At 42.7% G+C, this 24,804-nt stretch overlaps 2 protein-coding genes across 10 annotated transcripts in view; one reads left to right on the top strand and one right to left on the bottom strand.

Moving 5' to 3' along the window:
• Positions 1–508: 508 nt before the first annotated feature.
• On the bottom strand, positions 509–6,473 carry TMEM60 (transmembrane protein 60). 5 transcript variants are annotated; one of them, XM_053253280.1, is made up of 4 exons: positions 5,970–6,292; positions 4,864–4,905; positions 3,982–4,171; positions 509–1,196 (listed from the first exon to the last, which is right to left on the bottom strand). In XM_053253280.1, exon 4 carries the CDS (start codon positions 1,148–1,150, stop codon positions 746–748), a length of 405 nt encoding a protein of 134 aa, XP_053109255.1. In that variant the 5' UTR covers positions 1,151–1,196; positions 3,982–4,171; positions 4,864–4,905; positions 5,970–6,292; the 3' UTR covers positions 509–745. The 5 variants fall into 5 exon arrangements, with proteins under 5 accessions (XP_053109255.1, XP_053109257.1, XP_053109256.1 ...); XM_053253282.1 differs by lacking the exon at positions 3,982–4,171; XM_053253281.1 differs by lacking the exon at positions 4,864–4,905.
• A 43-nt stretch (positions 6,474–6,516) lies between these two features.
• Positions 6,517–24,804, top strand: part of PHTF2 (putative homeodomain transcription factor 2) — a 122,917-nt gene continuing 104,629 nt past the window's right edge. For 4 of the 5 annotated variants that reach the window (XM_053253277.1, XM_053253273.1, XM_053253275.1 and 1 more), the window contains exon 1: positions 6,517–6,815. The gene's annotated coding sequence lies outside the window, so the exon portion shown is untranslated. The remainder of the gene's footprint in view (positions 6,816–24,804) is intronic. The other variant, XM_053253276.1, reaches the window with a different exon arrangement.

Below are 24,804 nucleotides of genomic sequence, written 5' to 3'. Positions count from 1 at the left end.
TATGGTGACCAGAACTGTACACAATCCTGCAAATGTGGCTGCACCATTAAGCACCTGCACCCTCCACCAAATGGGAAGCTAGCTAATCACCCACTAGTGTGCATACACACTGGATTATGACAAGGATAAACAGGTTGCTTACCTGTAACAGATGATCCTTGAGTGGATGAATGGGTATTCACATCCCACTGCAGGTATACCAATACTCTCACTCACCTTTTCTGAGATTCCCTTGTAGGATCATAGTCGAATAGTGGCAATTGTCCAGGGATGAAGAAGAGTGGTGCCCCATCCATCCTTTCAAACAGAAGCACTATAGCATGAGAGACAGAGCCTGGAGCACTGCAAAGAGCTTTGAAAATCTTCCTGGATTGTTACTGCACACACTCATAATTCCTGCCTAGACAATTTCAGGAATATGACTACTGCATTTAATTTGCTATTGTGCAATTGCAAGTCTTAATTGCACTTCCACACATGTAAATTTATAGATACACAGAACACATACTTAAAAACAATTATGGTGTTTTTTTTATTTACAGTATTTACATAAAAACCAGAAAGCTGTGCTTCAAAAACTGAAGAGTCAAGTCCAAGGCATTTCAGTAAAGAATCTCAGTTTATAAACTGCATTCATGGTTGTTCCTTTAGGTGCTGTAAGTTTATAGAGTTGCTCAGAGTTGAAATTAGAGTTGCTAAGGAATGTGATACTGAATGGAAAGGCTAAACCTAGTTTATGGAAAAGTTAAACTCTTTGTACACAGAAGATGTTGAATCCAAGTTCTATCATCCCTCCAATGAGCAATGCCCAAAGGGGAATAAAGACATAAACTAGCTTCATTACAGCAAACTCTTCCAATTTAGCACAGAGAGCAAGGCAAAAGGCCAGCTTAAGCAACATTGCTGCAAGGTACCAGGCTTTCTTCTTGAGGTTTTGGGAGCCATTGCGAGGGTCATAGCCAGATTTACAACGGCCAGCCATTTTCACAATGATCATAACTAGAAGAATAGTATCAAATATCCAAACTGGGATAAATATTAGAAACCAGTTCCACGGTGCCTTGTCATCCATCTTCAACACCAACATGATCAGGAACAGTAATGTGAAGAGCCATGTGAGAAGCACTCTCTGGGCCAAGGACATTCTCATTTAAACAGCTGTAGTAGGTAGGTACTGACAGTAGAAAAGATGGCCCCTGGAACAGTTAAAAAGAAAAGAAGATGTCAGTCTGGCAAAAAGAAGCATGAAATTTTTAGAAATGGAGTTTGCTCTCAAATCATGTCCCCCACCCCCCCCCATCCTCTCGCACACACATGGTCTCCAACATGAGGCTTGTTCATACTTCATCTTGTGTGCATTCACTCAAACAGTCTTTGTTTAAGAGTTCTGTGGGATTAGACTCTATATGGCTATGCAGAGGAGTAAGAATGTTAACACGTGATTAAAAAAAAAATATCCACCAGGAAATTCTACTGAGCAAGTCCCATGAAGTTCAAATTAAGATTTAAGTCAACCCACTCCTGACTTAGGATCACTTGATTTGAGTGGGATGGTAAACCCGTGGCTGGGCATTTCAGGTTTGGAGCTGATAAAACTGAGTAATGCTTGGCACACCTTTGCTCACTATTTCATATATCTCCTCCTCCCTGAAAACTAGGTATAAAGAAGAATTCTAGCCTAGCCTAATTTGCTAGGCAAACTAGGCATGCTAATGTGGATGCTGGTGGCATCCAGCTCTATCTCTTGTTTATATTGGATTTAGGGACAAAAATGACACAGATATGGTCCAGATGATATGGAGCTACCATTGGTTGGTGAATCATCTCCTCCACCATCAACATACTGATGTAGGGGGCATGGCCAGCAGTGGGCATGTCCTTAATCCTCTCCAGCTAGTGAGTACTTTGCCAGCTGGAGAGGATGGGGGCCACAACATGTTTGTTCCCAGTGGGTCCAGATAAAAGTTAAGAAATTACAACTTAAATTTCAGACTCCTCCAATAAGCCAACAGTGGTTTCCTTCAGGAAGTTCTAGCAAACAAATAATCTTTGCAGTTACACTTTTATCTTGTCCATACAAATACATCACTGCAGTATTGATGGACATCCTTGTACAGTTTTTCACTATATACACTAGACGTAATTTCACCGCTCTCTTGTACAGCTAGCACTGCATAATGCTAAGTACTAGAGCTTCTATAGATTTCAGACCACAGTGGCAGGTATTTGGAAGATTCAGCTGCTGCAAAATGGCACGGTTGGGCTGCTCTCTGGAACCAGTCAATCAGGGCCTTTTTGTCCAGTACTCTTCAATCCACAGTGGCTGCCTTTGTTTCTAGACCCAATTCAAGGCACTGATTTTAAAGCCCTAAATGGAGTGGGACCTGGGTATCCATGTGTGTTCTATTAAATATCATAAGCTCTGAACTGGGCACCTCTGCTGGATGAACTTTGGGTGCCTTTTCAACTAGGACTTTTGAAGAATGGCACCAAGTTCATGGAATGCTCCCCCAAGTGGCCTGTTAGACCCCTCGGCTAAAGCCTGGTTCCTTCAAAAAGCACTTGTGACTGAGCCATAGCTGCTATAGAAGAAAGAGATGCAAGTTGGGAGGGACGGGGGACCCAGGGTTGCAAACATTATATTGCCCGAGTAAGGGACACAAATTTAGGGCCTGGGGGGCTGGAGGGTGTATGTGAGAGTAATCAAGAGTCTGGATAACATTTTTAGAACTTGTCCATAAAAGTAATTAGAGATCAACAAATGGAGTAATTGCCTTCAAATTAAACACACGTAGTGCTGTCATCATATACTATTGTTGTGTGCAGTTTTATAGCTTTCTGCCCAGCCATTCTGGAGTTACTATAACACAGTAAATTATATAGTTACTAGCTTAATCCGCACAGAGCATCTGCACATTTTTACTTGATTGCTCCTCTCACCCCCTGCCACAGCCCCCCTCACCTCAGAGATCTCTCCACCCTCACCTGAGCTGCACTCCTGCTCCTCCTTCATCTAGTTGCTTCCATCCCCCTCACCCTCTTGGTCACATCTGCAGAGTTGCTGGCACCTACTAGCCAAGCTGCAGCCCCCTATCCCCAGAGACCTCCCCACCCTCACCCAAGCTCCTCCACACAGGAGCAGCAGCAGCAACAACAACAGCGGTTGACCAAGCCCATCCTTGCTGCCTTCACCACCATGGCCACTTGTTTGCCTCAGGCCACTGACAGGCCCAGGCCCATCCCTTGCCTGCCTGTCTCCCTCCGCCAATGGCCTCGGTAGCCCCAAACAGCAGCAGTAGCTGACTGGGCCATTCCTTGCTGCCAATAGGCACTGCCATGGCCCCTGCAGGCTGCTGACAGGTTCAAGTCCATCCTTCCCTATCTCTTCCCCTCCCTTCTTTTTCTCTGTCCTCCACTCTCTCTTCCCCTCTGTCTGCCTTCTCCTCCCTTCTCTCTCTCTCTCTCTCTCTCTCCCTCCCTTCTTAAGTTAACAGATCTTGTTTCTTCATCTAATTCACACAACGGAAGCCTCCTTCTCCTGAAGAGGCTCTTTCCTCCCTTACGATCAATCTCTTTGCAGATCTCTGCCCACTATCCTTTTATATAGATTCCTCTCCTCTACAATCAAGAACATCTTTGGACCAGTAACAGTTGCATTCCAACTGTTCTTAACCACCACAGGCTCCTCCTCCTCCCTATCTGCATACGGAATCTTTACTGCCCAATCACCATTGTCCTTCTGCTCGCGAACTCTCACGAGAGCTGCCACACATAAGATTAGCCACGGGTACACCTTAGAGAATTACAAATATAGATAGATAGCAAACAGGATTCCCTGGGGGAGTCCTCCACAGGTCTCCCTCACAGTCCCCGCCAAGCCCCCAAGCAGCAGCTCATGCTTTGTTGCCCCCCCCACCTCTACAAATTAGTTTTCCATACCTCAGAGATACACAAGCCCCCACCCCCCATTAATTTGCCTACCTCAGGGACATAATGGCCTTGGCCAGATCTCTCAGACTCTCCCAGGCAGCAGCAGGCAACAGCAGCTGCAGCATCCAGTAGCAGCAATGCATCCACCACCTAGCAGCAAGCCAGCAGCGCCCAGCACAGGAGGCAGTAAGCAGCACCCATACTGTATAAACCCCAGTAATGTACAGGTGATCTCTGTCTCCTTTGACAAGGAATGGAAAGATGGTCACAGTGCAAGAGTAACTGAACTAAATTGATCTGTTTCACTACAATTTCTTAAAATGGCTTGAGATGCTAGGGTCACAGTCCTGGTTGTGTAGTAGTTCCAGTCATTTATTTTATTTTTACATTTATTTCCCACTCTTCCCCCAAGGAGCCCAGATCAGTGGACATGGTTATATTTAACCTCACAACAACCCTGTGAGGTAGGTTAAGCTGACAGATATGTGACTAGCCCAAAGTCACCCAGTGAGTTTCATGGCTGAATGGGGATTTGAATTCAGGTCTCCCCATTCCTAATCCAACACTCTGGCCTTCTGCGTGATCTAAGGTTATTTCTGTCCACAGATGGAAATTCTTTTCCCATGATAAGAAATTGGTCCAGAGTCAGGCATAGTGAGCAATTTGGGGGTGTTGATTTCCCTGTTGAGCAAAAGCACACTCAGCAACAACAAACCTACAAAGTCATTCTGTTGAGTGCTGCACAGCTATTTGTGTGCCTAACTGTGCTCATCTCTCTCATCTGCGTGCTCAGTTGTGTGTCCCCAAGCCTTTGATTCCCTAACTTCACCCCACAATCCCTGGTTCCATCCTGTTAGCAGCCAGCATTGTTATTATCTAGAACATATTTATATTTTTCCACTTGTCAACCAAAAAGTTTTCAAAATAGTTTACCTAGCAAAAGGAATGATAAGATGGTCCCAAAAGGCTCACAGTCTAAAAAAGAAAGAAGTGGGGACACAGATCAAACACAACTGGGAGGGATGCTATTCTGGGCTGAACAGGGAGAGTTGCTTGCTATCTCCCTTCTAAATACAGAGAGTTGGCTGAGGTGAAGAATAATAAACAATAATGAAATAATAATAAGCAGAGTTGGGCAGCCTGGAGGGCTTTTTAAAATCAAATTTCCTTATATGCTCCCCCTCCCCTTCTGTCCCCTAATTTTTGTGAACTGCTGTTGGAGAGAAGTGGATGAAGTAGGTGGATGGCTGGGTAGAGATTCAAGCAGTGGAGAGAGAATCAAGTCTTGGGGCAGAGAAAACTTCTCCTGGATCTTCCAGTGCTAGGAGTATAATAAAGCACAAAAGACTCCTCTTGCCTGGAGTAGCAGAAGCAAAGAAGTCAAGCACTGATTGGGAGAGGGGAAAGGGCAGCTTCTACTGTGCTGATGGCTATGCAGAGAAGACATTGCCTCCTGCTGCAAGGGAGAAGCTTTGGGAGGCAAACTCTCAGCGTTCCAGGGGAGGCTCTTTAAGTGGGTATGGGTTTGAAATCGATTTGGACTTTGAACCTGCAATCTCTGGCTCTAGGACTACTTCGTCTATAACTTTATTTAAAAAGAACCATTGCGTGAGCTGCCTCCCTACATCCAACAACCTAGCCCACCCACTCCAATCCTCTTGCCTGAATTACAGAACAGAAGAGTCCAACCCTGTCCAGGCTGAGTTTACTGCAATTCAAATCCAGGAGATGAAGGATGCCCACACATGTGCTCCCTGAGAGAACTTGATTGGCGTCTCACACTGGCTGTCCTCACTGTGTGGGAGAATCTCAGTGGGCGGGGGGGGGGGGCGAGGGGGAGGAGGACGTGAAGGGAAAAGGAGACAGGGGATGAAAAAGAGCTCCCCAAAAATGTCCCAAGACAGAGACAGTGGAAAAACAGTGAACCTTAAAGGAGAAGCGATTCTTAGCTACAAAATGGGACGTCCACAAAGAATCCCGATTCGCCGACCTGGACTTATTCACCGAGACCCCATTAACTCCTCAATTCGGTTACGCACCAGTAAAGTGTCCGACGCCCCTCTCAGCCGCCGCTGTCCTAGGAGGAGGCCCCGAAGATCCGGCTCATCACCGCCCACTCCTTGACCCCTCTGGCCAACAAGCGAGCAAAGAAGGAAAACCGAACATCCAAGACGGGCCTACATCAGGCTGGCTCAGTATACATACGTCATGCTCCGCGCAATATTTTCATCAGTTATTAGAGCGTTTCTCCAGCTCATTGGATGTTTCCCACTCCAAATCCCACCTCCTAGCATGATAAACCACCAAGGGCGTCCCCCCGCGCGCTAAGAACATGCCTTCGCAAAGCGCCCATTGGGCAGACTGAACCTCCCAATTCCTTTTAAAGCGTGCCTTTTTATTCTCGCTCACCTAATTCGTGGGAAGAGATGTCGATCTCAGTCACTCAAACTTGTTAAGCAACTGCCAATCATTTTTAGTCTTGGTGTCTCTTGTTTCTCTATTGGGTAAAACACACGCTCAATCAAACATTTATCCCCCACCTTCCCAGAGCTTGTCGCCCAATAACAACAACAGCTGTTGACGTTCCGCCTATCAACAATACAGAGCGATTGCCTCGCGCGCCACATTCCTCCTGCCCCGCCCCGCCCCCGCCTCAGCCAGAGGAGGCGGAGCGCTGATTGACGGGCCACCTTTCCCTCGGCAGCGCGCTGTTGCTGCCGCCGCTGTGTCAAGCGCGCGCCTGCCCGCCGCTTTCCTGCCGAGAGCTGCTGCCTCGCGCCGTCTCATGCCCTTTTCCAGACACTGTTTTCTCCACGGCTTTTATCTACATCTCTCGCTGTCTGTCGTCGCGTGTGTGCGTGCGGTGGCTACGGCTGCTCTAGCCGGTAAGATTCGATCTCCTTCTTCTCCCTTCCCGGTCACTCAAGTAGGCTGGAAGCGCGCGGGGCGAAGGAAGGAGGCAGGGGGGGACTCTCCGTGCGCTGTTGGGGGTGTAAGCGGGGAGGGGGCAAAGAGAGCAGGCATGGCTCGAGGCTGCCGCCGGGGAAGGGATGGGGATGAAAGAAAGTGCTGTGGTGGGAAAGGAGCTGCAGGAGGAGTGGGCAGTAGTCTTAATGGTGAAGGAAGAAGCGTGGCAAGCCACCACTACGGGCACACACACGGAGAGCTCTCTGGAGGAGAAAAGGGTTGTCGCTACGGGGAAACTTGCAGAGGGGAATGCTTCAGTAAAAGGGCGGAAAGCAACTCCAGGTGGTGGTGGGTAGGCTGTAAAGAGGCAGCTCCATCCCACTTGTGGGAATAGGCTGCGGATGGAAGGTGATGGGAAGACTGGTCCGTACTTGGAGGCGAGGCGAGGAGGGTGTGCTAATAAATCGGAGGGGGGGGGGAGATTAATGAGAGAAAGGAGGCGGGGGTGGTGTGATAAGTCTGCCCCAGACCGACTGTAGGTGCTGCACGTGCGTGGGAATAGTAGGGGTAAGCGGAGTGTGTGTGTGTGTAAAAAAGATGACTACAGATTCAGTGCAGCAGTTAAAGGGAGGGACGATCAGTGTGGTGGTGTTCAGGGAGTTCATACTGGGTCAGGAGAGAATGAGCAACTGTAATTGGAAAGCAAAGGGGGAGGATGTGATTAACTGTCAGAGCGCAAGGGAAGGGATGTAAAGCAGTTCCGAGTGCATAGCGAGGCAAAATAGAGCTGGTCTTATTATAGCTGGGTTTTTCTTGCACGTTCCTACTCAAGGTTGTGCTTTCATGACTCTCTATTCCTTCCAAGAACTGGTTTTTCTTTTCTTCCCTGATCTCTTCCTCCCACCCACTTGACATTTTATACACGGTTATGTGTGATTTCTAAACACAGGGCTAAGTTAAAGCGCTATCTCACAGACCCTACTTGATCCCAACATGAATATAAGTGCCTAAGAACTCAGCCTTTTTTGGTAGAATTCGTATGGTTTGTAATCATGTTAGCTGCCATGGTAACCTTTGAAACAGAGGTACTGGCACACCAGTGTGTTGGTGTCTTCCTGAGTCTTCAGGTGCTTAAAACGTCTGGACCAACAGATGAGAGAAATGAGGGACTGTTGAGACCTTGTTCACTTCTACAAATGGAAATTTTCATTGGGCAGCATCTATTTTTACATTTCATTAGCAGCATCTGGTTTTACATTTTGGTCACTTACGTTGGATACGCCACGGTTTTTACTGCAAGATGATGCTTGATCTCTTGCCTCTAGAACAAGCAAGGAGGGTGATGCTCTTTTACTCAAGTATAGTTCAGTAAAGATGTGCTAAAGGTTGGGTCTTGAGGTTAATTAGTATATTATCAGTATGACTTGCTAATCTTTTAGAAGTTTTTTAATGGTTGTAGCAGAAGATGAAGAATATTCATACTGCTTTTTCTTGTATTCAAAGCTCTGTGGTGCCAAACCTGTTGATTTCTGCTTCTTCTCCTTAACATCATGTATCTCTTCCGGTATGGATGTTAGCTTATGTAGTATTTTATTTCACAAGCATTCCATGTTATCTCTTGTACTTGGAGTATCTTCAATTAAAATATCTGCTAAGCAACTATATTAAAATTCCAGCTAGAATATCCCTTTGGATCTCATCTCTGAGAAATGATGTAGATACTATATTTGCTTTTCCTCCAGACTGGTTCTTTGATATTCACTTTTAAACATTTTGTTTGTATATAGAATGTATAGCCAGTGTGTTACACTCTTTATTGGCAAGTATACTTTTAAAAAGTAGCCTAAGTTTACTTTCCAGTGAATTACTGGAAAGTGACTTTCCTTTCCAGTGACTTACTGAATGACCTTAGAGTAAAGGAAAGATTGTGCCATCGAGTCAGTGTCGACTTCTGGAGACCACAGAGCCATGTGGTTTTCTTGGTAGAAGACAGAAGGGGTTTACCATTGCCTCCTCCCATGCAGTATGAGGAGATGCCTTTCAGCACCTTCCTGTATCTCTGCTGCCCAATATAGGTGTTTCCCTATATCTGGGGAAACATACCAGCAGGGATTAAAACTGACAGCCTCTTGCTCTCTAGGCAAGTAGCTTCCTCGCTGCTCCATTAGGTGGCTTTGAATGACCTTAGGCACCTTCTTATCTTAGGGATACCTGAGGGACTGCCTGCTCCCAAGGGTTGCTGCCCGCTTGACAAGATCATCTGAGGGGGCTCTGCTCCGGGTGCCGACAATGAGGGAGGCTCGGCTGTTGTGCACGCAGGACAGGGCGTTCTCTGTTGCTGCCCCCAGACTCTGGAATGGTCTTCCGGTGGCTATTCACTCCTTAGTTTCCATCACAGCTTTTAGAAAAAATGTAAAATCTTGGCTTTTTGCCCAGGCATTTATTTGATTCTCTGCTGCTGCTCTTTATAATCTTTATTGCTTTTATGCTTTTTGTTTTAAATTTTTTAATCAGATTTGTTTAATATTTTTTCCCCCACTTAATATTTTAATTGTGTCTTTTTTACCATCTTGTGTTAATATTTTTTTTGCTGTAAACTGCCTTGGGATTGCTTTATGAAAGGCGGTATATAAATTTGACAATAAATTTTAAAAAAAATCTGCTATACTTGATACCACTCTGTGGTACTTACCTGCTTTATTATTATTAGTATTATTTACATTTTATATCCCGCTCTTCCTCCAAGGAGCCCAGAGCGGTGTACTACGTACTTAAGTTTCTCCTCACAACAACCCTGTGAAGTAGGTTAGGCTGAGAGAGAAGTGACTGGCCCAGTGTCACCCAGCAAGTATCATAGCTGAATGGGGATTTGAACTCGGGTCTCCTTGGTCCTAGTCCAGCACTCTAACCACTACACCACGCTGGCTTTACAGTGTGTGTGGGGAGGAGGAGCAAGAGCTTCTGAAAACTTACCTTAGAATGATTTTTTTTAAAAAAAGGTTTAGCACTTAATCACTGGCATAGACCACGGAAACAATTGCTTATATTTTTATTTTCCTTAGAATGAAGGCAGCTTTTAATCCTAACATGTGTATTTGAGATAGATATCCGAGCAAAGACAAAAATGATAGCTTGGTTATTAAAATGCATTTGTAAATCTACAAATTCAGTATTTCTGGTTTTGAAATAGAACTGTTTTAGCTTTGTTGTATTTTTCACAGCTGTTAAAAATGGAAGAATTGTATGCATGGGTGCCTACAACCATGTGCTGTTTTTGCCCCCACAAAGGAACTTTATTAATCTGATTTGCCAGGCTGTAATGACAGAACTGTTTTGCTTTTTGATTTTTCTCACTAGGGGAAAAATCCCTCCCCCCCCACAGAAACCTTTTATTCCAAGGTGTTCTGGAACTCAAGTTAAAAAATCAAGAAATCTGCACTTTTATTTAAAACAAACTATAGAGGAGAACAAGAAGGGTAGTTTTAGAAACTTTTGGAAAATCCTTTATAATTTAATTTGTCTTACTACTAGGATTTCATTTCTGTATGGTTCTCATGCTTCTCAAATCATACTAAGCACACTATTATTTCTGGAAAAATAATAATAATTTTAGCAGTTTTAAAATTTGAAAAGATATGTGATTATATTGGTTTCATGCTTAGATTATGAATAGTAAAAACTCTAGGTAGAACAGGTACCATGAAAAATGCCATAAGTATTACACCACAACTAAATATAGTAGAATATTAACATTCTATTCATTCTCATGTCAGATAATCTTCAGTGCACTCAGCTGCAAATGGATACCTGACATACTGGTTTCCAGAGAGGACACTAAAGAAACCCATCTCCTTGGAAATCCTTTCCACAGAAGTCAGTGTAGCTTAACCACATCAACCTATATATTCTTCAGAACAGACTTCCATTTACTTGTGGTATAATTCTATTCATATTTATTAAGAATCCATTTTGATTAACAGGACTTTCTCATATTCATTCATACACACACACGTACGTGTATTTCATAGTAACTGTGCATAAGATGCTTAGCTTTAATTAAATCTTAGTTTGTTGGCTAGATCTACTTCGGGAAAGTCCCAGTGCAGGAATTAATGCATCAGATTCCTTGACCTGATTCCAAAGAACTGCTTTAGGCAAACTCAGCTGAATTTTGTTTTACTTTGAATAGCAGACCAATATGACATAGCACAAACTGGGTTGGAAACATCCCTCACCTTCAAAGGCAGTTTGTAATGTAGCTGCTGTTGGGAAAACACACGCCCAGAGTCCTTCTGGGTGTGTAGAGCTAGTTGCACAGTTTATTGGAACCCAACTCTCACACATATAGAAGTGTATGTGAATTGAAAAGGGTAGTATGTATGTGTGGCGACAAAAACACAAGCACAGCAAGAGCTTTTTTCTCTTTCTGTGGTTTTCTAATTGCTGAAGAAACAACTTGTGTGTGTGTGTGCATGCGTGCGCACACACACACACGTTTCAGCGATGTATGTAGTTTAGTCCCATGAATGTATATTACTGCTTTGGATCCTAGGAACAGAGTGATTGGTCTGTTTTTGAAAATACCCAAAGTTCACTGACAGAAATAGCAAACCATTTGGAATGTCTTTGAATTTTTTTTAAATAGATCACTCTGTAAAAAATACACTAAGATCGATCTGTCTGTCTGTCTGTCTGTCTGTCTCTCTCCTCTGTTGCTACTTGAGACCGTTCTCATATTACACTTGCTGCATGGAGCCACTGCAGTGTGGCTCCTTCCTACACCATAAGTAATATGAGAAGCCCAGGGTTATTTATTTTACATTTTATTTTACATTTTATATCCCACTCTTCCTCAGAGCCCAGAGCGGTGTACTACATACTTAAGTTTCTCCTCAGAACAACCTTGTGAAGTAGGTTAGGCTGATGTATGTTATGTAGAAAGAGCCCATGCTTGATTTCTCATGCCGGTAGGTTATAGCTTTCAGGACAGTTAGTGGTGACATGGAGAGATACATTTTGGAGGAGCTCACATGTGACAATATTTCCTCCAATCTCCATTCAGATTGAGGGCCAAGAAAGCCCATGCATTGACAGTAGCCCAAGGGATGAATACTGCATGAGTTAAAACTTGTTTCGACATTTACTATAGTGCAAAGCATTTGTGGAAAGAACTGTATATTGTAAAGATCATTCAACAGAAATCCATCAGAAGTATCTGTAGGAATGGATTGTAGCCATATTGAGGACCTCTTGAATTTCTGGCTGCATAGGTGGGATTTGGGGGGAAGCACTGACTGATAGCCAGACTAAATTACTCATGTGTTGTCCCATTGAAATATTGACTAACTTGTTCCATTAACTTCAATGGGACTGAAATCAATAGAACAAGTCAGATACTATTTCAGTGGGATTACTCATGAATCTGGCTGTCAGCCACTGTGCCTTATAGAGATATATTGGGTAGAAATTTATCATAGGTGAGCTGGGGAAACTGACTCATTTAATTCCTGCCTGGATACATCCCTTCCCAGCCCAATCTTTAGCTGAAATACCAAGGCAAATTATGGATTCACCTTACCAAGTTCCTCCATTGCTTTGTGTGCCCTCACGAGTTCCTCCATTACTTTTACTGCAGCTCCCATTAAGTGCTCCTAGAATCTCATTAAAAAGCAGAACAGAACTTTGCAGGATTTGCCCCTCCCATCTCCCTCCTCGCCATTGCCTCATATACACTCGCTAATCCATCCACCACCTTGGCACCACCATGTGTGCTCTCACCTGGCCCACTACCTCATGTGCCCTTGTAGGTCTATGCGCCACCCTTCTGCTGCCTTGCATGCCTTCACAAGTGCATGTGCCACCCACCACTACCTTTTGTACCCTTGCAAGGCCGCCCCTCTAACTATTCACCACCTCAGTGGAAGGAGGAAAACAAGGTAAAGGAGGAGGAAAGGCACTTTTAAGTATAGAAGTGCCAGAGTGCTCCTAGAATCTCGTTAAGAAACAACAGAACATAACTTGACAAGGTTTGCCCCTCCCATTTATGACTTCATAACTCTCAGTGGTAAAACTGCTGCTCTGTGCCATTAGTTGATTATTCTCTTGTCATTATGGGGCCTTTAGAAGTGAATTATTCAGAAAATACAGAATGGATTTTTCAAAAACATAGGATTATGCTTCAGCATATCTGAATTAAAAAAACCATTTAAAAGGACTTTAAAAAAAGATGTATTATATCTGATGGCAAAAAAAGTTAACCAACAGTTCCCCCCAACCCAAGAGTTTAAGGATCAATTTTTAACTGTTCATCAGTCTTTAAAGACGCATTTCTTCACCCAGACTTTTAACTGATATTGTTTTGATTGTTTTAATGTTGTTTTTGGAATATTGTTTTAAAATTTTAAATTGTGTTTTAAATTTATTGCTTCTAATTTTTTTGGTTTTTATTAATGTTTTACTTTTAATCTTCTTGTAAACTGCCCAGAGACGTACGTTTTGGGCGGTGTAAAAATACGATAAACAAACAAACAAACAAATAAATCTTGTGGGCCACTGTGTGAAACAGGATGCTGGACTAGATGGGCATTGGGCCTAATCCAGCAGGGCTGTTCTTAGGTTCTAACTGTTATGAAGAATTCTTAACAAAAGTAAGAAGTGCAAATGGTTCAAACCCAGTTATGGACAACAGGTCTATGTACTAGTTTATGGTGCACGCTTTTTGATTTTTAAACTCCCGTACTACGTAGAGCCTTGCACATAGAGCTGTGCACGGACCAATTACTGCTGTTCAGTCTGCATTGGGTCTGAACTGTGGGTCCCCACACTGGTTCAGTTGAATCTACCAGCTGGGCCAGTTAGGTTAATTAACCATTCGAACCGGTTCAAAGTGGTTTGTGATTGAACCGCTCGAACTGGCTTGCTTTGCTGGTGGACTGGTTCACAAGTGAACTGGTTCTGCACATCCCTACTGGCACACTACATGTTCTAAGTAGGTAGTAAAGCGTGAATTCCCACCAGCACATATGCCCTAACCCTGCTTACCTACATCTACATGAGTTATGAAACCTGTTTGAATTTTTCTTCTTCTCTTTGAAGTTCACTTTTAAATTTTTATTGAATTGAGGTTTTTTAAACTATGCTGCATTATATTCAGTCAATCAGCTTTTATTATGGTCAAAGACAAGCAGTAAAAAAAACCCCCAACAACTAATACATAAAGTAATGTACAATTATGTACCGTACGTGCTAATTTAACAGCTTCTCTGATACCTCACTGACATGAGGTATCACTGTCAGCAGTATGCGGATGACACTCAGCTCTATCTCTCCTTGTCATCTGATCCTAGGGAGGCGGTGGATGTCCTGAATCGGGGGCTGGAAGCTGTGATGGGTTGGATGTGGGCTAATAAACTGAAATTGAATCCAGACAAGACGGAGGTACTGTTGGTCAGTAGGAGAGCCAATCAGGATGAGATTTTGCCGGTTCTGGATGGGGTTACACTCCCCTTGAAAAAGCAAGTACGCAGCTTGCGGGTACTACTGGACCCGGCTCTGCTTTTGGAAGCTCAGGTGGAGACGGTGGCCAGGGGTGCCTTTGCACGGCTTCGGCTAGTTCGCCAGTTGTGTCCCTTTCTCAAGAAGGCAGATCTGGCCACAGTTACCCATGCTTTAGTCACGTCAAGGCTGAATTACTGTAACACACTCTATGTGGGGCTGCCCTTGAAGAATATCCGGAAACTGCAGCTAGTGCAAAACGCGGCAGCGAGGGTTTTATCCGGAGCTGCCCTATGGGAGCACATCACACCCATTCTGAAAGAGTTACACTGGCTGTTTCTGGGTCCAATTCAAGGTGCTGGTTTTGACCTTTAAAGCTGTTAATGATTTGGGCCCGGGGTATTTGTGGGACCGTGTGCTCCCAAGGGTTGCTGCCCGCTCGACGAAGTCATCTGAGGGGGCTCTGCTCTGGGTGCCGACAATGAGGGAGGCTCGGCTGCCGTGCACTCTGGACAGGGCCTTCGCTGTTGCTGCCCCCAGACTTTGGAATGCTCTCCCAGTGGCCATTCACTCCTCAGACTCCGTCACAGTTTTTAGAAACCTTGTTAAATCTTGGCTTTTTATCCAGGCTTTTACATGATTGTTTTTATTGCTGCTTCTATGTGTTTTTACCTGTGTATAGTTTTTTATGCTTGTATTTTATAGGTTTTAAATTTGGTTTGTTTTTATTTTTTTAGCTTAATATTTTTATTGTCATTTTATTGTATGTTTTTTAACTTTTGTAAACCGCCTTGAGGTTGTTTTTAATGAAAGGCGGTATATAAATGCAACAATAAATAAAATAAATAAATAAAATAAATGAAGATGATACAGTTTTTTGGTGGGATCTACAAGCTAAGACAGGAGCTTTAGCTACCTTATATGCAATACCTGTTTGTTTATCCATTGAAAGAAACAAGGCATATAATACCTCTGAATGACCTAGAAAATGCTTTAACAAGGGTGAAATTAATCATATCAATATACAAATTACTGTAAAAGATAAAGTAGAGGAAAACATTATATTTAATCTATTTTATCTATGTACTTAATTCATTATTCATGCATTCAATGACTGAAACAAAATCATTTATATTTTTCATAAGAGAATGATCTGTTCATTTTGAAAACGTTCTTAAGTAAAGTGATAGCCTAACCAGCTATGGTGACACAGACATACACTACTAACAGAAATTGCACAATAAAATCTCCATCGCATGTATTTACAATAATAGATGTACTGGAGGAGTACGTCTATGTGTTTCAGGAGTAAAAGAGTTACCATTTCTGCTTCAAACAAAAACAACAATGCTGAAACTTTGTAGGCAAAGGGCTGCCATTCATAGATCTCCTGGCAGCGGCTACAGAAAAGCAATGGGAAGTGCATGAGCCTTATGGATGAATGGTTTTATTTACTGCAGTAGAGCTTTGTCATAGACAAAGATCCCACTGTATTCTTGTTGTATGGGTCCCTCAAGATATAGATCCTTACCAGTTTTCACATGGTTACAAGACAAGAGGTATAGAAAATCCTGTGATCTTTCTCCAGTTTCTGCTATTGAAGGTGTGATTGACTAACCAGGTGTGATGGATTACATAGTACAAAATATGTTTTAATCTGTTTTGAATACTAATGTATTGTGTATAAGCTTTAATGGTTCTATAGATCTGAGTGTGAAAGTTACTAAAATGGGTATTGATCTTGAAAATTAAGTATTTGAAATTCATTGAGTATTTCAGTATTTTATTTATTTTATTTAACTCATTTTTATACCACCGCATATGCAAGTCCCTGGGTGGGTCACACTCTAAAAACACAATAAAATATTTACACTATTGAAACCGTTTAAAATACAGATTAAAATCTCTGAAACATTAAACTTTAGTCAGGCTTTCAGTTTATAGTTTTAAACAAGTAGGTTTTCAGGTCCTTCTTAAAAACATCCAAAGAAGAAGAGGCTCTAATTTCTTAAGGAAACATGTTCCAAAGTCCCAGGGCAACCCTAGAAAAGGCCCAAACACCTTCTTCATGAACATTGCTGCCATTTAAGATCTGGGGAGGTCCGGTTGCAGTTGCCACTGGCTCAGTTGGTGGTGACTCTACTACTACTACTACAAAAAATATTTGTATACTGCTCTTCAACCAAAGTTATCAAACTAGCTTACATAGAAAAATAAATACAAAATAAGATGGTCCCTTGTCCCCAAAGGGCTCACAATCCAAAAAGAAACATTAGGCGGATGCTAGCAACAGCCCCTGGAGGGATGCTATGCTGGTCTTGGATAGGCCAGATCCTCTCCCCCTGTGAAATATAAGAGAATCACCACTTTTGAAGGTGTCTTTTTGCTTAGTTATCAGGGGTTTGAAATGGATCCAGATAATCTGCTTCTCCCAAGACTGCCTGGAGCTGAGATGCCACTACTCTCTCAATCACCTTGCCCAACCATGGGAGGTTGGGACAGGCCTATAATTGCCTAATTCTGATGGATCCAATGCAGGTTTCTTCAACAGTGGTCAAATAATTGCTGCTTCGAGACAAGGAGGCATCATGCTCTCTCTCAGAGAAGCATTAATGAATTTAATAAGACCCTTTTTAATAATCTCTGCCAGATTGTATAAACCATGAAGGGGAAGGATCAAGAGAACAGGTAGTAAGGTGAAGTGTCCCAAGCAGATACTCCACATCCTCAGAAAGCACAAACTGAAGTTGATTCAATTTAACCATACAAGAGGAGCTGCTGGACACCTCCACAGTTAACTGTAGAGTCTAGTTAAGCTCAAATACAAGGTTTTATCTGCAAAAAACTCATTTAAAACATCACAACAGGTAATTAATGGATCCAGATTCTAATTCAAGGATGGAGGGCACGTACTAGCCCTCTCACAACCCTAGACAACTCAGCTGGATATGAACTTGCAGAAGCAATGCAGACAGAAAAGAACTGCTTTGCTGTGTGCATTGCCAGAGCATAGATCTTCAGATGTGCTCTGTGTTGTAATCTGTTGGATTTGAGAATATAATCTGTTGGATTTGAGACTTTCTCTACTTGCACTCTACCTGTCTACCTTGCTGCTTCAGCGCCCATATTTATTCTGTGTACCAAGGGGCTAATTTAGAAGCAGGTTGGAGAGGGTGCTTAGGGCGTAATCATATCTACTACTCTAGAAGTTCATTATTCCAAGTCTGAACCAGGGCATTGCCAGAATTTCTGGAAGAACCAACCTTAAAGCCTTCCTACTGGATCCAATAGACTTTTCGGGTGGGCCATCCTGATAGGTCCTTCACCCCTGCAGAGGAGGGTTGTGGCTGTGAGTCCAACCTTAACCATGGCAATGAGGAAATCAAAGGAGTCTCCACCCATGGAACAACATCCTGATCAGAGCTAAAAACCAAATTGAGAGTGTGACCAGGGATGTGCATTGGTCCAGAACACACGTGGGATAGGCCTATACAGGTCGAGTATCCCTGATCTGGACTACTTGGGACCAGAAGTGTTCTGGATTTCGGACTTTTCTGGATTTTGGAATATTTTCCCTCAGTCTGAGCTCAAAACTTTCCCTCATGGACCCTCAGTCCAGATCTTTCCCCCTCTCGTTACCCCTTGGGTCTAGCCATAATTAGCTTGCCACCTTGTCTTAAGGAGGTTTTCTTTTTTAGCTGTCTTATCACTGCCACAACCTTGCAGATTAGCCTGCCAGATTGCGAAAAGCTGGGTTTTGCTTCTGCAGACAAATTGGAGATCAACAGGAAGCCTAGTGCAAGAGGCAATCAAGTGGCTGCAGACAGGAGTGCCCGAAACACACTTTGCCCTCCTCTGCAGCACCTCCTGTTGCATGCAGTGCTGGCAAGTTATGATTCCTTGGCAAAACATTAACACCGCCAAAAAGCTCATGCCAGCCACCTGTGCATGAGCGCAGCACACAGAGCAATATTATGATGAAGTGTTTGTGATTGCCGTAGCAAGCCTCCAAATGCGTGTACAGCAGGGCTTAGCAATGCACGGGTTTGTGCAAGGTCCAAAATGCACCTTGCCCCATGCACGGTTTTGTTGTTTGGGATGGCGGGGAGAGGTTGCAAGCAAAAGCAAAGGAGACTGGGATTCTTTCCAAGAAAGCAGTGAGATGTGCAAAAGAAGTCCCTCTGCAATGGCAAAATCCTCAGGGAGTTATTCTCTCTGCAGGCTTTCAGCAGCCAGCCGGGTGCTTCGACTCTTGCAAAGCCAGACAGAGCGACCCACGCAGGGTGGAGTGTTTGCAAGTGGAAATCTTACAAGGGGTTTCAGGAGGAGAGAGTCACGCCGAAAGGGCGGGGGGTTGACAGGATATGTACTGATGCCCTCGCAACCGGGGTGAGCGCAGTGCTGGCAAACAAGCATAAAGGCAAAGAAGGCGCCAAAACACGTGGTGTGTGGCTCGGAGCAGCAGCATGCTTCTGGGAGCCACCGGAGAGTCACCAAGCTGAGTGAGCTGAGGCTGCTGCTGTTGTTGTTACAGCATGGTGTCCAGATTTTGGAGCATTCTGGATTTTGGATGTCCAGATAAGGGATACTCGTCCTGTAATTGTCATGGCACTATGAACTCCTGAGCTGATCCTGACAAGTTGGTTTCAAAATGAACGTTAAATTCCTGCAGAACTATCAGTCTGGGAGCCAGCATGGTGTTGTAGTGGTTAGAGTGCTGGACTAGGACCAGGGAGATCCGAGTTCAAATCCCCATTCAGCCGTGATACTAGCTGGGTGACTCTGGGCCAGTCACTTCTCTCTCAGCCTAACCTACTTCACAGGGTTGTTGTGAGAAGAAACTCAAGTATGTAGTACACCGCTCTGGGCTCCTTGGAGGAAGAGCGGGATATAAATGTAATAAATAAACAAATAAATAACACCAGCTCTCCGCAAACAAGTCAGTCAGCTCAGTTAAGGACTCAGTTGGACAGTTTCTTCTTAAACCAAAAGAAACCAGAGCTGCTGCTTAAACCAAAAGAAGTCCCAGTTTATCCTTGGTCTCTAGACATAGGTACACACAATATAGGCCAATTCCCTGAATGATACAGGAGATATTATTCTTATGCACCACAGTCATTCCTCCCTGCCCATGTCCGCTCACCTGCTCCACAACAGAGTATTCTGCTGCGAGAAGCTGGGCCCAAACTGGACCAGTTGTCTCCCCTATCCAGGTCTCTGTAATACATACCAGGTATTACAATTCCAGTTATCGCAATAACAGTTCCTTTGGTGGTTATATGCTTATTATAACATATGTGCTAGGAAACCATGGTTTTTACATTTGTGAAGGAGCCCTGGAGGTCTGCGAACTCGTGTACTCACCTTTCAATCTCCTCTGCTGCACAAAGGAGAAGGGAAGTTCCTGCTTTCATTTTTAAATCAACCAAGCTCCTTGTGTAATCCAAGTCCAGATTGCTCAAATGTGAGCTAATATCAACCTCTGGTGCCAGATCCTAATTTGTGAACAAACCATAGTGAAAACTAATCGCTGTTCCCTGAATTAGATGACATGCTGAGAGCTGTGGTGAATTTAAAAACAAAGCAGAAGTTTTTGACCTCCTTCTTTGGTATATAGAGATGGAGAATAGAGTTACAGTGAGCCCATGGCACCCCGGGGCTCATTGACACAGTGATAAATCATGGTTTCTTGGGCTTTATTTTCCCCACACACTTGTATTAATCAACAGTTAACACAATAGCAAGAATTACAGTCTTGCTACAGTTGTCCCAAAATATTTGAATGAAAGCCTTTATTATTTCCCATCTTATTTCTCTGTAATACTTAGCCAAATCAAGGATGCTGAAAATGACTCCAAACACATTTATAGATTTCTAAATAAAAAGGCATTCATTCAGCAGCATTCAGCCAGCGTGGTGTAGTGGTTAGAGTGCTGGCCTAGGACCGGGGCCGGGAGACCCGAGTTCAAATCCCCATTCAGCCATGATACTAGCTGGGTGACTCTGGGCCAGTCACTTCTCTCTCAGGCTAACCTACTTCACAGGGTGGTTGTGAGGAGAAACTTAAGTATGTAGTGCACTGCTCTGGGCTCCTTGGAGGAAGAGCGGGATATAAAATGTCGATGATGATGATCATGATCATTATCGTTAATGATAATGATACTTTTTGTGTTGTTCCAGAATGGAATAACCATTAATTAAAAAGTACATATGGTGCAGTCTATTCAGTCAACAAGACTCTTAGCTATCTAATTTATGGTACAGTACTTCAAAGAAACAATTATAAGCTGTTATCAGATGTTTTCTTTAAGTTAGTATTAAAAATGTGTATCTATGGATCACTGTTTAATGCCAAATGTTTAACACTGTAATTGAGTAGAAAGAATTGTTAAACTGTTGATAGATCTAGGGATTAATAGAGGGAAGAAGGAAGCCTGCGGAAGCTGGAGGCAGCATACACCCCTGCTGCACGCTGAAACTGTGTCCTCTCTTGCTGCTGGTCGCGCTTCTTGGCCATGGTCACAGCAGCAATGGCTGCTTCTTGGCCTTGGCAACAGCAATGGCTCAGACTCTGGAAAGTGAGGCTATGTGGGCTGGTTTCAGCCTGCGGGCCAGGAGTTTGACACCCCAGTTGTAGAGGCTACCTTTCCAAAGAGGGGTTTGTATCTATGAGAACTTAAAACCGTATGTCAAAGCAAAAGAACTAGAAAAGACCCACACCCACATCTGAAATGTTGTGAGGTTTAGAAATCTATTTTGTATGGCTATTTAGCCACCTTGGTATATTTCATTTTGGATTTCTTCCTTCTGTTTTGAAGTCTTACAGGCTGTCTCTCTTAATGCCACTGACTACTGCTCTCGTATTACAGTGGGTTCTGAGGGGATTCGCATCTGGTCTTAGGTTTTCAAGGCCCTCTTGAACATCAGAATGTGTAGTGCAGGCCTCAGATTTCATGGTCTTTTTGTTGCCTAAGGTCCTATGATGTCACACAGTGCCTCTGTGCCAGTCAACTATCTAAAGTAAGCAGTGGTAGAGGGTATCAGTGCCATGGACTTGTGGTTGCAGTTGAGTTGAATTATTCTCATAGCCTTTTGGCAGCAGGAGACGGGCTTCTTGCTTCTAAGATTGGATGGAATGGCAGTGTTGATACATAGTTGTGGATCGGGCAGCATGCATGTTAAAGCAAAACATATGTTCTTTTCATTTGTGCCAATATTTCATTAATTATAAGCTGCATGGATCCTCCCCCCGCCCCCCGCCGCTTTTCTGCTATGTTGATAAGCAGTAGGTTTTCAGTATTCCATGACCAGGAGCTTTTTCCAGTTGATAGTAGAGCTAGACAATTAATAGAATTGAAACATTTGAAATTACATGGCAAACTTAAGTTTATATGGATTGTTTTGTTAGATTAGAAAAACAATTATTGGGCCAATTCTGTTCTGTAAGGTCTCATTGGAAAGGTATTTTTATAGGTATTTAAAAATGTAGGTTTATTACTTAAATTATTAATTTTATTTCTAAAAATTTTTTTTAATGATGGTATTAACACAGTTATTTTAACGATCATTTGCAGATACCATTATAATGCAGATGTATGGATGAACCCTCGAGCCTACAGCACACCATTGTGCATATAACATAGATAATTCAAGGATATTAAGAGTTTAATGTGAGGAGCATTTTTCATTTTCTAGATAAGCTAGGAATGGTTGCTCTCTTGAGCAGAAGAAAAAGGCTTGGTTTGTTTGTGGGTTAGGTTTTTAAATACAGTTAACGACTGTTATTACTGTCTCTTAATTGGACCATTTGAAATTTTCAGTGATTTATACTGAAAATAATGTCTGTTCTGAAATTGATGTGTTTGGAGTGAAACTTTTAAAATATGATGACGTTCACCTTTAAGTTGTTCCACATGTGAATGTTGCAGTGCAGCATAATTCATAGTGTGGTATTCTGAATTCATAGTTGCAAAAATATAACTTGCAAAAGACTTGCCAAGTTTGATGAATGAGTAGGAGGAACTGGAACGCAATTGCCATGGATGCAACAAGAGGCAGTGCCAGGACTATTTTTCTAAACATGGCTCTGGCCCTATTCCTCCAAGTTGAACACTACATCCAGACGCTAAAGGAAGTGAGGAACATTAATATCTCCCATTCAAATCAGATTCTTTAAAAACAAAATGGGTTGTGTCTGTCAAATATTACACAGGCAGGGAATGCCTGTGCATTATGGGTGGAGAGATAAAACAGCATTTTATCATGCTATTTCACCTAGCGTCCTCTCTGAGCTTTGGTTTCTCAAAGCTTTCCTTTTGAACTATACATTCCAGAACAGGCATTTTGAAGCTCAAAATCATCTGCTGAGCAAGTGTCAGGTTTTTTTAATGAATCAGAGGGAAATGGCAAAGTTATGAGGAATAGTAGCCGAAAAACATAAAATAAACCACAGCATGACGGTTGAGTTCTCCCCCTCCCCCATATTTGCAATTAGAGATTTACCGACTAATAGTGAAACCCACACTGACTCAGCTCCTTCAGGAAGGGTCCCTTTTGATAGTCTGTCTTCCATATGAGAGCCTTTCATGAGCTTGTTGAAATAAATACCATGTATTTTGACTTCCTGCAAATTAAGAACATCACTCTCATTGAGTTCTATGGTAATGCCAGATTCACATGTGCACAGTACAAGAGTATTCTATAGAACATTTATGAGGAGAGAGAAAGGGGAGGGGAAATCTCACAGCTTAGCTGACTGGAGTGGAGGGAGTTAGAGGTATGTATTTTATTTCCCTTTTCTGTGTGTGTGTGAGCGTGCAAGAGGAGCATACTGAGAGATAGGTTTTGTATGGATGAAGAAAAGCAGTAAGACCGTAGGAGAGAAAATGATAGCTAGAGCCAATAGAAGAATCATGGCTATCGGGGAGATGGAGACAATTACATCTGGTTGGTGGGATATATTGTACTGGCTTGCAAAATCATCACCATGGAAACAGAATTTGTCTAGATCCTCCATGCTCCAGTGCACTACCTGTGTAGGCCAGTGGCAACAACAACAAAGCTGGGGCATTTGGTAATATGCCTCTAAGCATATGGTGAGTGCTGTCACTTCTTTTACTAATTGTGTTGATTGTAATTATTGCCCGTTGAGTTAACAGCACACACGCAGAAACACATGTTACCAAATTCTTCTTAAACCTTGCTGTAACACTAATCCCCAGTTATAATTTTGTAGGCCAGTACAATATTTTAGACTGGACACCAGGCCTCATATGCCCACGACATGAACATAATAGGCTGTTGAATTTCCTCACTTCTTGCAGTTCAGTTGAAGCTGCTGCACCCATAATTATCCCTGTAAGCAAACCAAAAAATATTATTTTTTTGGATTTAATTGAATACATATATAGTTCTTCCCCTGCAGCTCCTGGGCTGCCTTTAGAATGGAAAGGAGAAGCATCCCCCTGCCAGGTGTCAGTGTTCAACTGTCTCCTTGCAGAAGAGTTTGCCTTCCTCAGTTTGTTGTCATGTAAAAGGAAGATTTGGTTTCAGTTATTCAAATTTTGTTTAGTTCCTGAAATATTTTTTTGAAGACCATTCAAGCTGCCAAGAAAAAAGCCAATTTAAATCATTGGCTCTATACTTCAGTTATTTCCAAATTAAAATGAATGCTGATTAGTTGCTTGAGAACATTACACATTTTGAGGGGAGAACAGTTCAGCTATATATTTTAAAATGTACAATAATATCCTTATTAGAAAAGGATGCATTGCTTATCTGATCATAATTTGTGTCAGGCTGCTGACAACTGCCCATATAACACATTGATTTGATTTAATCTGATTGCAAAACATGGGTTTCTAATTGTGGTGTAGTATCTTGTACACATGTAAAACCATGTACTTGCAGATCATTACCGGAGTTTTCCAGAAGCAGGGATTATATACTGGGTGGAACAGTGTTTCTCTCACCATTCTACCATAAGATGGGAAGTACAGATAATGTTTGGTAAGAAGCTATGGTAGTTATACATGCTCATAATTTAGTACATTGCAGAATTTAGCAAGTTACAGAACATAAAATAGGAGTATGAGATCATCTAACTAGATTGTGTCAATTATCTGGGAACAATACAAATAGTCCATGAGCCACACCCACAAATTTTGACCATCGGTACCATCTTGAGATGAATGTTCATACTGATTTTTGCCAACATCTATCTCCCTAGAGAAGAAAAATACGTGATTGTTGCACTTTCTGTATGTTATCACGCTTTCTTTATCCCTACTCCCGAACAGTGTTCTCTCTAATTTTTTTCATCTGTGTGCGGAATGAGTTTTATTCTAGGCTGGAGTATCAAGGCAGTGTGTGCGCACATTCATTCTGAGTGGGCCTTCCTGATTCAACCTGAATGGGATCTAAAATTGACTAAGCAGACAACAAAAAACTTGTGAGCGCAGGCATATGTGCACG

The sequence above is a fragment of the Hemicordylus capensis genome, chromosome 5, assembly GCF_027244095.1.
Source record: "Hemicordylus capensis ecotype Gifberg chromosome 5, rHemCap1.1.pri, whole genome shotgun sequence".
NCBI lineage: Eukaryota > Metazoa > Chordata > Lepidosauria > Squamata > Cordylidae > Hemicordylus > Hemicordylus capensis.
The sequence above is the reverse complement of the archived record's forward strand: the minus strand, read 5'-3'. Positions and strand labels throughout refer to the sequence as shown.

What these genes read in the sequence shown, in the direction of transcription:
- TMEM60 (XM_053253283.1), bottom strand. Translation starts at nt 1,150, where the DNA reads ATGAGAATGTCCTTGGCCCAGAGAGTGCTTCTCACATGGCTCTTCACA.